General features: G+C 34.9%; 1 protein-coding gene across 3 annotated transcripts in view; it reads right to left on the reverse strand.

Annotated features, from left to right (window-relative positions):
* Positions 1-13,508, reverse strand: part of TFPI (tissue factor pathway inhibitor) — a 148,827-nt gene that overhangs the window by 57,019 nt on the left and 78,300 nt on the right. For 2 of the 3 annotated variants that reach the window (XM_056496178.1, XM_056496180.1), the window contains exon 2: positions 3,741-3,832. Coding sequence is in view for 1 of the 3 variants with exons in the window: in XM_056496176.1 (XP_056352151.1) it covers positions 3,741-3,832; positions 6,241-6,255 (107 nt within the window). In the remaining 2 variants the exon portion in view is untranslated. Of the gene's footprint in view, positions 1-3,740; positions 3,833-6,240; positions 6,330-13,508 lie in introns of all 3 variants that reach the window. The other variant, XM_056496176.1, reaches the window with a different exon arrangement.

The raw sequence follows: 13,508 nt of genomic DNA on the forward strand, positions 1-13,508 counted from the left end.
TTCAAATCAAATTGCAAGTTTGATTCCATAGTCTTAACTTTCTGCTTCTTAAAACCTTGTGGGTATCTTGAGAGGTATCTAATGAATCCCTAAATGGTATTACAATCTGGAAAGATTATCAGCCTCCAGCATTTTGAGCTGACCATAACAGTAATTTTGTTTCCATTAGATAGAAGACATATCACAGAACCAAATTGTTAAAAAGCCACTAAACTCAATCAGCCCACACATTATTCAAAATTTGAAAAATCTATGTAGCTTTATCCTAATGAAATGTGCCTTAATGCTGGTATCTTTGTAAAAATACTATTGTGGAAATAAAGGTAAAAGAATGCTGCAACGAGACCCAGACTGGTACTAAAATGTAAGGGTTATTCAGTAATAAAATACTAATAATGCCACGTGGAAAAACCTAAGAATAAAACATATATTTTAATGTATTCATCCTCTTCTATATGTGCAGGGCTCACTATCAGAACAGTTTGACCAGAGTATAATGGAAATAAATATATTTGTGTCTCTATTCATTCACCAAGCATTTCCTAATTATGTGACACTGTCAGTAAGCTGGCTGCTTTTGCTGTGTTTGCTAGTTTTAATTTCACACAAAGAATAATAAATACAAATGATCTCTTTCATATTCCTTCTCAGCATGTTAGAATATTACTGCTTTTACTCTGAGAATGTAATCTCTGAAGAGAATGATTGTGCCATCCGTATATTTCAATGGGAGAAAGATGAGTTAATGTTACTATAAAATTGGCATGTGCTGTAAAAACAAGACCATCTAATTTTGTGATAAATACAATCTACAAGAGGGAAGAGACAGAACTGTCCGTTTTCATATCATGTTTTGAAAGAGCAATGAAAACAATACTAAAAGATGCTAGATATGCAGTTTGAAGGAATAGAGCTCCTCTGTGAAGATGATGGAGGGGGAGAACCACCCTGTTTTCACAGTACTTCTCATTTTTGTCCAATTCATTTCATAGGAACTATTGATAACCCTTTAATTGCTATTACTCTCCTGTATAATTAGAGTATCTACATGAAGAATGAAATGACAGCTGTTACAGAATTATTCACTAAGTAATTTCCTCAGAAATCATTTTCCTGATAGCATTAGTTCGTGAGATACACAATTGCTTCATTCATTGCTCAATTTTTTTTACCCTTCCATTTTCCTTGACTTTGTTAGGTAATGCTCAGATTGAAGGAGGCCACTTCCTAAGGGCTCATCCCACCAGCTGACCAGTTCTCTTTCTTCATTGTCTTTTTCTGAAACAACCCTCAGAGGAGGCCCTGTAAATGCTGGTTTTGTGATGTTTCTTGGTTCTATACAAAACCCTTAGTGATAATGTAGAACTAGGAGCAGCTGATGGTGGCAGAGCATGGGAAAATTTGCATTAAAAGTTTTCTGTGCATTGGTATGCTTAACAACAGTAATTATGTAGAGTTTTAATCAAAAATTGAATGCCAATCTATTAGGGTACATCTTTTGAACAACTTTTAAAATAACCATAATGCTGGTATAACTTGAAATGCTTAAGTAACTTTCTGACAGTAAGAGAGAAGCGCAGTATAATGAGTACAAATTGATACAGCTTTGAGTTTATTTAGTGGGAAAAAACATTGTGTGGAAATTTCAATTTCTAAAGTGATTATCAGTTACTAAATAACTATTTGAAGTGAATAATTTGAAACTAAGATAAATGGGTAGCTCAAATTTGTGCAATTTTGTGTTTATCTGGTGTAACCATGAATTCTGCCTAGACTGAAGTAAACCTGTATTTATGCTGCATGAAAACATCAGTAGCCATCTCACTGTCCACAATTAGTAGATAAGAATGATCTTTTAAAGCCCCCTCCAATGGCCATAATTCATGATCAATGGAAAGTTCCTCTTTTGTTGTAATGGAAAACTTTTTATTTCAAAACAAAAGCTAAGAAAATAAATTATTATATTCTGTTTCAAGATGATAGATAATGCAGTGAGTAAATCATTATTGTGGTACTCAGGATGACATCACAGACTTATTAACTGAGATCATAACTGTTTTGTGTAGGTTAAGACAGACACTTTCTGCATTTTGGTTTCTTTTTTACAAAATGAAGTTAATTTAAACTTCCTAATTTTGTACAGTATTATTTGGATAACTGAATTAAATATTCTGATAAGGAAATGATAGTAATAATATAGAGACTGTTATATCTGCATTAAATTTATAGAGGATGTGGTGAATTCAGATATTGTGACTACCCTAAGAGAGAGACTTCCTAATCTTCCATGAAATCAGATTGTAAATTCTCAAGGGCACTTCCTACTCCCAGCCCAGTGGGTAGCATAAAGACTCTGCTCAACTGCTCCTAACCTTGAAAATTTCAATTGATTGTTGGTTGAAATACTTTTAATAAGCACAAAACACTTTTTTTTTTTTAACATTTTTTTAAAATTCAATCCAAAGTGAATTCTAAAGTATCTCTGAGCATTTAATAAGCATCTGTAGGACAACTATTTTAGTATCTCTACAAAAACCACATGGTTGAAAACTCTGATCCTGCACCAACAGCTCCTCCCTCAAGGCACTCAGTCTTTTACCTTTATTATGTTGAAACTGTCTGGAAAAATCATTCATTTATAGACCACCATTTGCCCTGTGACTGCATATATCCAACACAAGATGATTCCCCAGATAGGTAAATGCCAGGCATTTTTGGAAACAGACCTAAAAGCCTCAGCTCTCTGCTTCACCTGTGGTTCCAGTCTCTCACATCACCAAGATTTCATATTATTTATTATTAATCAAAAACCTTAATCCAGCATGAATATGTTCAAAGCATCTTTGCTGGTTTTGAAGTGGGTGCAGGGAATGGTTAAGTGATGATTAGTATGATTTATCTTTGAGAAACTATTTCAGATTAGGAAAGGAAAAAGCAGTTACTACTGAGGCAGTCACTTGGAAGTCACAAAGACAACAAAATGTAGCAAGGTTTGGGTTTTTTCATGCTTTAATCTTTTATGGTTCAATTAGTAAACCTGTGCTCCCAATGAGTTCTCATTACCTGAGAGCAATAAATTTCTGTAAGTAGAGGTAACACACACTGCACCAAATCAAAACTCCCTTTGTCAAAGACATATGCTGAGCCTTCAGCACTACTTTCCATATGAATTTTTCTTGCTTTGTTTTAGCATTTTCCTGAAACGGGTTCTTTCATCTCTTGAGAGCTGAAGACTTGAAAACATTTTAATAATGGTAGTTCTGATAAAGCCTTGTTGCAGTTTAAACCCAAACAGAAAATACCACAGAAAGAAAATATACAGAATACCACAGAAATACAAAATGTTCTTACTGCATTATTGTACTGTTTGTTTCTCATTGTTACCTCACTAAAATATGCAAATCTTAGCAGTACAGAAACATTACATAGAATGCAAAGCAGCTCACCAGTAGATACTAAGGAATTTTACTCTTTAGCATCCTAGTTACAAAACGAAAAATATATTTTTTGTCTATAGAAATAATTTATTAGCACTTAAATTATCTCTTCCATGCACTGGACTGTTTCCAGAAAAATTTAAGCAATTGGAGAGTCATTTCAATTCAAAGACCTTATACATTATATACTTCTCCTCCCCCATTCCTTTTTCTACCAGCACCAGCAGCTCAAGGAATGTGTATTTTCATTTCTTTCAGTATCTCTATTCATGAAGAATGGCATTTATTTCAGAAACTACTTACAGATAAAGCTGAGGCAGCTCAACCAAAATAATGCCAGAAATGAACACAGGCACAGGTTTGACAGCACCAAATAGTTCAGGTCCGAGTTTCACCTAAAAAAAAATTGAAATACAGTTGGGTTAATTAATGGCTCATTAGTGGTTGTGAGATCTCCATCTCCCATTTTGCCACTAATTTATTGAATTATTGTAGCTAAATTGCTTTCAATTTTACTGCTGCTGTTTACCCATCTTTTTCTCCTCTTTCTCATTCTCATTTATTTAAGAGTACAAAGGTTCTTAATGTAGTGTAGCCTGAGTTCTCAAGGCTATAAAGCTCTCAGTTGCATTTTAGTACTGTAATATTTTTTTAGAGAAAAAATAATTTAAGTTAATTTCAATTTTCCCTCTCATTTGTCTCAGTCATCTGTTTGGCTCCTGACTGATTTATTCTTGGGCTAAAAAAACTGGATTTGTATTGTGAACTGAATTTGCTTCCAAATAAAAAACCTGAATTTCAAGAAACACTTTAAAAACCAAATCAGTTCACTGACAGCATACCATATTCCAGTCTCAACAGCTTTTTTGCCTTTCTAGATACATTCTATACTTGTATTATAATATTGTAGTCCTCATTTTCTGTCTCAAACTTTTAAATAATCTTCTCAAGAAGTGCTAAATTTTGTTAGTTTCACCATGAGTTTCATTTGAGATGTAGATAAGGTATAAAAACGGTGATCAAAGTATCAGAAAAACTGCCACCATTATATTTTGAAATAAGTTATAAGTGATAATCAGACAGACTTTCTTATTTTTCATGGATTCTGACCAGAAAATTCCCCTGGATGCTGAGAGACAATAGAAGGTTGTGCCACTCATAAAGTAATATGAGATCCATATGATTTTTATCATTCTTGGGTCATTTTTTCCCCTTGGTCTTCAAAAAGAATTTGTATAGTTAGTTCTCTTCCCCCTTCCCCCCATTCTATTAGGTTAATGCTTATTGTTCTAAAACAATAATGGACAGTCCTGCTGGGCATCATGGCATGAAGCAAGGTGAGAAACATTGTTACTAATAATCTATAATTACAATGTAAGTAGCAGAATGAGGCACTCTGCTGACATTTCTTCCTTATTTTGAAAATCACTGATTTAGAGTTACTTAACATAATGATGCCAATGGACATTCTTGGACATTATGTTAGAAGGTTTCTTTTCTCATTTTTCAGTTTCAGTGTTTAAATGATAACACTTATTTAGGATTGTAAGGAGAAAATCTGTCATAACCAGAGCAGTGAAGCTAAACCTCTAGTTCACAAGCAAAAGTAGAATATTAAATTCAAATTGCCTTACCTTGGACAATATACATGGCAAAGCATTCTGTTTTTCACTACACTGCCCCTTTAAAGCTACTTCTTTGTAACCTTATGTAGCACCTGTGTACAATACACATTTGGCCTTATGAAATACCAATCACAGAACTTAGCTTTTGCACAGTGATACTGATGAATGCAAACTAAGGTCAAATGTGTCCATACATCAGCTGTGTTAAATTTTTTAAACTGATTTACCTGAACAAAAGGTTAAGAATGTGAAGACCAATTGGTTCAGTTTCAATAGAAGAACATCAAAAATGGTAACTTAATGTCTTGAGATACTATTTCCTGTACTTGGCATGCATATATTTTGGAAGGACAGAATGATTTCTGCCTGTGTTCAGAGCATGATTCACTGCTAAACTTCCTAACTACTACTGCTAATCCATTTTATTACAAAAAAAATAATTCCCTGCCATTTTTATCTTTTATAGATTTCACCTTCACCCTAATAGAGATCAAAAAGTTAATTGCACTAGTAATTGCAACCTTGATCAATAGGAAAAAAAGTTAAATCTGTCATTTACAAATTTTTTTCTTTATTATACACCAAATTAAGTCATCTTGATGTTCTGGAAAGTGTCAGTCTTTTATCGCAAAGAAGAAACTGATCAAGTAGGTTTGCTTGTAGCTTTCAGATAGTAATTATACTGAAGTATTTAATGTATCACAGCAATTATTTTCAGTTCTTCAAAGTTACCTATCATTTTTTTTCTGTGAAATACTGCTTTACAACATGAAAGAGGAGAATTTGAAATTAGAATCATGCTCTTTGTTATTCTCTTTAATCATAAAAGAATAGTATCATGTTTTATGATTTAAAATAAAAAGACAAAAGAAAAAGTTGGGGCTTTTTTCCAAAGACCTCTGGGCATCACTGAAGTCCAAGAAGACAATTTTGAGGCAGTAGTGTGAAAGAAAACAAATGCAACATTTAAGATGAACATTTTACTAATGCTGAGATCTGCTAAATTCTAAAGGATCTCCCTAAAGAAAAGGCTGCAGCCCATTTGATAGAAACTGAAAGAATATCAACACTTGATAGCACATCATAACAAATAAGTCAATATTGAATATAATTATGAAAATACACCAGTGTTGTGTTTTTAAATATCTGAGAAAATGGAAAAGTAAGTAGCCACTTACAGAATGGCCACACATCAGAGTTTCAAGGATGGATGCTGCATATTGATCTGCATATCCAGAAACATTCACTGCTCCAAAATACTCCTGTGCTGGAAGACAAGGAAGTCTCAATATAATTGATCTCAGCACAGCTTCCATAATTTTGCTATGAAGAATCATTTCAGATGAATGATTTCAACAATCATTACATTGGATATTTTGTAATACAACCTATACTGAAAAATGTTATCTTTCAGTGAGTATACACAGTCATTAACTTCACCCACCTATTATACTATATTCTTTAATATTCTATTTACTGTAACAGAAATTTTCATTAAAAAGAAAAATTTAATAAAAATCTTGAATTAACTATGAAAACTACATAAGTGACATTGGAAAATCAACTTTCTAAATGTAGTTTGCCAATCTGTGGCAGTTAACTTCTACTTAAAACAAAAGACAGAGGGCCAACTTCAAACAACCCTTTCAAGAAAGTGAGTGTTATTTCATGTAGAGTTGTAAGAAGTGCATGAAAAATACACACCCATAAAATATTATTGTGCTTAAGCGAAGACAGCCCTCTAACATGAACAATTATTTCTCTGGTAGTGATTTTCATTGACCCTGAGGGATGGTTTTCTTTTAATTGTACCTAATGAGCTGGCTAGACTATCAGTTCTCTCATTTCCACACAAATTAGCTCTTGTATAACTAGAATACTGAGGGGATGAGAGAGAGCAGAAAGCAGCTCTAATTTCCACATCACCAGAGCTATTAGAAAAATGCCAGCACTTCCATTTAGGGAAGCTTTTTTGAAAAGTGGAATTCTACTGTCAAATAGTACAAAGCCACTACATTGGATAGTATCTCATGAGCACATTCCTAGATTTGTATGCAACTAAGAAAAAAGGAAAAGGAAAGGTGAATGCACTTAGAATCATTTTAGATGCATTTCTGTGTTGCTAGGTGATATCTTACTGCCACTTCACAGCAAGGCATTTTATGATTGTTAATAACACAGAACTATATCCTCATGTGATGAAGACTGTTCTTACTCCAGTGAAACTGCTTTAAAGAGGATCATATGAAGATCTGATTCTGCTTGAAAATCTCTCAGAAGTCAGTGAGCCAGCACTATGACTATTAGTTGAGATACAGAGTTAAAAACTTGCCTAGAAGCACACAGAAAATGTGAGTAGCCATGGTTTGAATCCAAGGAATTTAAGATCTTACATCAGCATCAATGGCATCAAATCAAAGAACTAGCACTTTGCATAAAGATCAAGCAAAATCTAATAACTGAAGAACAAGCCAAAAGTTCACACTAATCTCTCTTTGTTTTTCTGGAGAGTAAAATTAAACCATAATGAAAACCATGAAAATTCTGTAAGCACATGAATTCACACACCAAAAACTTCCTGAAAGACAAATTTCCCAGAGACAGGCATCTCCAGATCACTTCTTGCAAAGGATTTCACTATGCACAGCAGATTTTTTTGGCTGCTCCAATAGTGGCTCTGATGTGACAGTGCCTGTGAAGGACATTGATCCTGTGGGATGAAAACTGCCTTGTTGTTTCAGTCAAGGGTTTGAACGTGGTATGTTGGGAGATTCTTGGAAAGAGCCTGATGTCATACTATAGGCAAATCTTTACTCCTGTGCATTTTAACTTCTGTTCTTGTGCCTAAACTCCTAAGGAAGGCCTGTAAATGATGAAAGCCACTTGTGGCAGCCTGAAATTTAAAATCACTTGTTACAGCTGTGTTAGATGTCCTTTGACTCTACTGCTCTTATAATGTACTATGGCTTTTCAAAAGGCTCTTTTTACCCAAGTACCACTCAGTTGACTTAACTTCATATCCACTAAATTGTGTGTAATCAGGGGCTGTAATGTTAAGAACACTGCAAAAGTGGAGTTTACAAGTAATTACAAATAATTTTCTCTCTCACCATTGTATCTTCTAGTAATGAAGAGAAAGAATATCAGAAATTCTGTTTATTATATTAAAATACCTTTCCCCCCCACCCCCAATCAGCATAAATAAATGCTATATTGACTCAGGGGAGTAATTCTTGTTAGGTCACCAAAACCATTCTCTTTTAATTGGTGTCATATGAAGACAAAACTCAGCATCAGTTGCCCACTGTTCATCCAAAGCAAGTGTAACAACAATTAAAACATGCAATTTGCCCAAGAATTATATTTATCTTTCAAAATTACATGTTGCTCTGGACTTGGGCAGAATTTTTTTATTGCTTTAGGATTGCATCTGCAACTACTAAGAGGCTTGGAGGTTTATATTCAACTTTAAAATCATGCACTTATACTGCAAAATAAACTCTATTTCTAGGATTTGCTTGATCCCATTTGAATTTGGTTTTACAGTGGCTTTCCATAAATAAGGACATAAAATCTCTCATACTTGAATTAAACACACAGTTCCTTCCTCAAGTTGATAACATAATCGTGTTTTTGTTATAACCTATGAAACAGAAAGCACTGATCACAACTTTTGACTAAAAATACTCCTGTATGCAGCAGCTATCAGCCACCAGCTCTCTGGAAAGCATTATTGTAAGGGCTTCTCACAAATTCACCCATCTCTGCTAGCTGCTTATGGAAAACTGCAGATTTTTAATGAGTGTGATTCAAGCTTTGGAGAAAATTAGTGCATTTATTCAGGTATATTTAGTAGCTAATGAATCAAATGGAAAAACATGTTTAATGATTGTATGTATGAAACACTGCACTAGCAAATAAGATTAGAGGTCACACTCTGTTTGAAGCTGATTTATCAGATGAAAGTCTTCACTGACATAAGCAGAGATAAAATGGGATCAAACTGCATCTCTTCAATTCACCAACTTTCAGAAAAAGTGGTGACATGAAGCTCCCTGTCATGGAGATGATGAAACTTTCTGATTCACCTACAGAAATTGTACATATAGTGGAGAAAGTGAGCATAATTCATTGCAGAACACAATGGTTAAGAATGGTGTCCCTGTTGGTGTCCCATGTGTGGTGACCAGTGACACTGATATCACTGCCTGCCTTGGGCATGACAATGCCATATAAAAACTTGTCTCATAATATTCTTCATTTATGATGAAAATAGGAAAGTTAAAAGTAAGATCTGTTCTTATTCAATAATGTATACAATGCACTGTTTTGGATAGAATTCACCTGTGATACAGTATTCAATAGGTGGCATTTTTGATACAGGAGGATACATTTCCTGCCTTCGAAAACTTCAGCTCAATCATTCTCAGCCAGAGATAGTGTCCTTGTAAGCTGGCACTCTTTGATGCATGTTTTCCTGCTATGAATAAATCTGGGCTTCAGAGTTTAATTACATGCCCTGTGTCACATTTTTCGTAGTGCTCATTTATGTCTGGCAGTCACAGTGCTGCTGCACAGCACATCTGTGTGGGGTCAGGCAGGGCCTTTCTGAACAGGAATCCTCAATGTTTGGGCACTGCTAAAGCACATGTCTTCTGTGGGCATTTATGCTTCTCTACTTTGGACACTTTCCAAGCACCTTCACTTCAGGCACACGTATAGAAAAGCTCTTAAGTGAGATGCAAGCAAATTGTGAGTTAGTGCCCCCAGCTGTCCCCTTCAGGAACTCAGAAAGATTGAATACAGACACCCTCAAGATGCTGTCATTGACTCTCTGGGAAAGGGTTAACTTCACGGGTTTTATGAAACTTGGGAGCTGACACAAGACTCAAGGGGGAGGATGGACCTTGGTCTCTCCTTATTTTAATTAAAGTATAGAAGTCACAGAATATCATCCCTTCCTTCAAAGAACTTATCAAATTAATGAAAATATGATTCTCCCATGCATTCTAAGTGTCTTTCTTTACAGCTCTTTCATTCATCCACATCTGAGCAAAATGTGCTTATTAAAAATCAAGCTGTCTAAAATACCTCATAGAGCTCAAAATTGCAGAACAGTCTCTATCTGAAGAGGTACATTTCTCAGAGCTGAACTCTCTATTGATGATTTTGCAAAACACAAAAGAAATTAAATGTCAGTTACTGAGAGACTGGGATTGATCAATATCATATATAATTATACTTTCAAAACAAAAATAAGAGGAAAGTGGACCTTCGGTATTGGGGTTTGGGCTTCAAAAGGACTTTTAATTAACAATAGCATTTTCTTTAAGTGTTGGTGTTATCTGTCACAGAGAACAGGCATACCAGATTAGGAAGCCTGCTAGCTCAGTGGACCTCTTCAGGTAAAGAAAGATCTGTGTTGTTAAAGACTACCAGACTCCATTTGTTTAGATCTCCCATTAGCTGGTTTTATAATGTATCTTGGGGTTGTTTTTTTTTTGCATCTGAAAGGAAAGTAAGAGCTGTTTCCTATTCATCTGCTCAGCTGTCTATTGCTGAAAAAAAGAACATGCATAGGCTATCCACACTTAATTAAAATTAATTTAAATTTTAATTTAGACCTGTGGATGCTGTTCCACAGTATTTCTGCTTATTCATCCCCCTACAGGCACGGTCTTGATCATGAAATTCATAGAGGAACACTTTGAGAAACACAGTGATGAGGAAAACTTGCAGTACTTCATTGGTAAGGTTACCCCACGTCATAGCTCATTTCTGTAAGCCAGGCCTGGCTGTCTGTGCTAATGAGAAATGAGTGCCATTTCCCTCAGCAGCTCCCAAGAGTAGCACTGTGTTGAGGGAAGGTAAAGATCCTTCAGAGGTTTCAGGTCATCTCAGCCAGTTTTGGTAGGGTAGAAGATGAATTTTGTCACTTCTACTACAACAAAAAGAAAGGTTTCTCATGCTTTTCAGTCTTTTTGTTAGAGATTAATCCATGCAAGTAACAGAGAGAGAGAAGCAAATCTGAATTACACAGCAAGAAAGAGGGTTGTGAGGGAGCTAAAAGTAATCACTTTAAAGTTGCTGGCCCATTGTTATACACAGAGCCAATGTAAAAACGCAGCTTCAGGAAGCATTAGAAGTTATGGATGGCTCAGGCCTATCTACAGTTTTGCCTTTTCAAGGGATGAATGGTTTATATATATTTTATAATATATATATACATTACCTGTCTAATTCTAGGCAGGTAAACTCCACTAAAGCTGTTGCTGGCTCATGGACGCACACTGTTGAGTGGGAAGGCTTGCCATGGGAGAACTGAGTTGGTTTCAAGTGCTTTTGTAAGAATTTATCTTGATCATAAATCAGATGTCACTGATGGGAGGGGTGGAAGGAATCTGGTGGAATATGCACCCTAGGGGGTCTTGAACTCGGAGAAAATAGTAAAAGGTCTGTGATATGCAGAAATATTTTCAAAATTTTGAAGCTCACTACTTGAGAGCACAGTTTTTTACTTCTTTCTCAAGCAGGTGAATAGCTAATTTTTTATTGCCACTGTTTTATTGCACACTGATGTCCAAAAGGACATCTGGTGTGCTCAGGAGCCAACGCAATCAGAAAGTGCTCTCCAAAGAGAGATGATCACTCTCTTCCTGTGATATGGAAAGGGAAATTGGAACAATTGTTTTCTGTTACTTTTCAAAAACCACATATTTAACAGTATGGTGTTAGAAGCATTATTTAAGACATCAGCATCTTGTAAGGATCCAACCTGAGAATTAAAATATTTCTTACTGAATGCCCAGTTTATACACTGAGATAATGTAGTAAAAGATTAGCCAAAGGGGATTGAAAAGAGGTTAATTTACTACAACACAGCTTGGATTGCTAACAGTAAATATTATTGATGGCTCATAAAGAAGCAGAGCTGCAGTCAGCATGGACCTTGCAAAATAACTCTCAGTTTCTCCCAAGAGGGAGTTCTGTCCTACTTCAGCCAAGTGGACTTTGAAAACTTTAAGATAAAAGTCTTCCATGTACTGACTTTATTTTTCTCCACATATTTTTGTTTCACATCACACATTATGTTTTTAAAAACAGAAACAGGAAGAAATTTTAAAACACAGTTGAATAACTCATTAAGGTATGTATATTATTTTTTAAATCCACATCTATTTCTCAAGAGCACCGAACTACAAAGGTTATAATGAGGTAATAATTGATATGAAAGTGATAAGAAATCTAGATCTCCTTGGTCTCCACAGATTACTTCAAACTCTAAAAGTTTGTGCTGACCTCTTAAAACAAATTACAAAATTTTCTAAAAATTATTAAAATTCAAGAAGCCTTTTTATGCATCAACATCAGCATCATGTTCTGTGGAGAAGCAAGACAGCCATCCCTGTCAACTTGTGATTTATTTGTGCCAAGCAAGCAATTCTCCTGTAATAACTCTTCACACACACACACAGACCCAGTTACTGTAAGCATAAAAATTAAAAATAGAAACAGAGTACCATCAGCAGAGACCACAGGCCAAGCACCATATGGTTAATTGAAAATAATTATGAGGAAAAAAACCCAATAGTTTTATTAAAAGTGATTAAAATATTATTATCAGGATAATTACTGGCATATATTTGTACTACATTAAATTATGCATTTTACTTGTGGGTTGATACTTCCACTCTATTTGGAGTCTTTCTGGTTTTGCTTATTTTAGGTGCTAATAATTGGGATGTTTTACAAGAACCTGCAGAATGTACTCCACAGGTAAAGAGATACTAATTCAATTGGTCGGTTTGGTACAGTTTATATGGAATTACACAACTCATTAAATGCTCAGTAATTATATTTCACTTTATTTCTTTTAGTTTTCTGAGTTTTCTGAGGTCTCTAATTTTAAATATGTTGTTGGCCCCTGAATCATGACTGTATTACATTCACCAAAAACAGACTAAGTACAAACATAGCACAAAACTTCCCAGACTACTAAAGAAAGTCAGATACAAAGCCAATATACTTTTTTGACTCTAACATTGGTTCAGACTTTAAGGTAAAGAGATGCAAACAAAATTTAAAAAAAGTTTGAAGAGATATCAACACTTCTTTGTCAGTCCCCAGAACTCAGCTCTGGCAATGGGCTTGATGTCAAAACAGATTGAGAAAAGAAAATACACAGAAATGAAAATACTAACAGCTCTCTGTAGAGCAAACAAGGATGCAGGTAGAATATGGTGAATAAATACAGAAACCTGAGTTTACCTATAAGCAGTTGCTCTTACAAGTTAAGATTAGGTCTAATTTAAAGCTGAGCAAGGATAAAAATTAATTTTCTGTAAACAGGAACAAATGGGAAGTTGAATGAAGCTGGATGAAGTACCCCCTTATAAAAACTATGGAAAAAAAAATTGACTATTACTATTATATGTTCCAGAAAGTG

This window comes from Oenanthe melanoleuca, chromosome 7, assembly GCF_029582105.1.
Source record: "Oenanthe melanoleuca isolate GR-GAL-2019-014 chromosome 7, OMel1.0, whole genome shotgun sequence".
Classification (NCBI taxonomy): Eukaryota; Metazoa; Chordata; class Aves; order Passeriformes; family Muscicapidae; genus Oenanthe; species Oenanthe melanoleuca.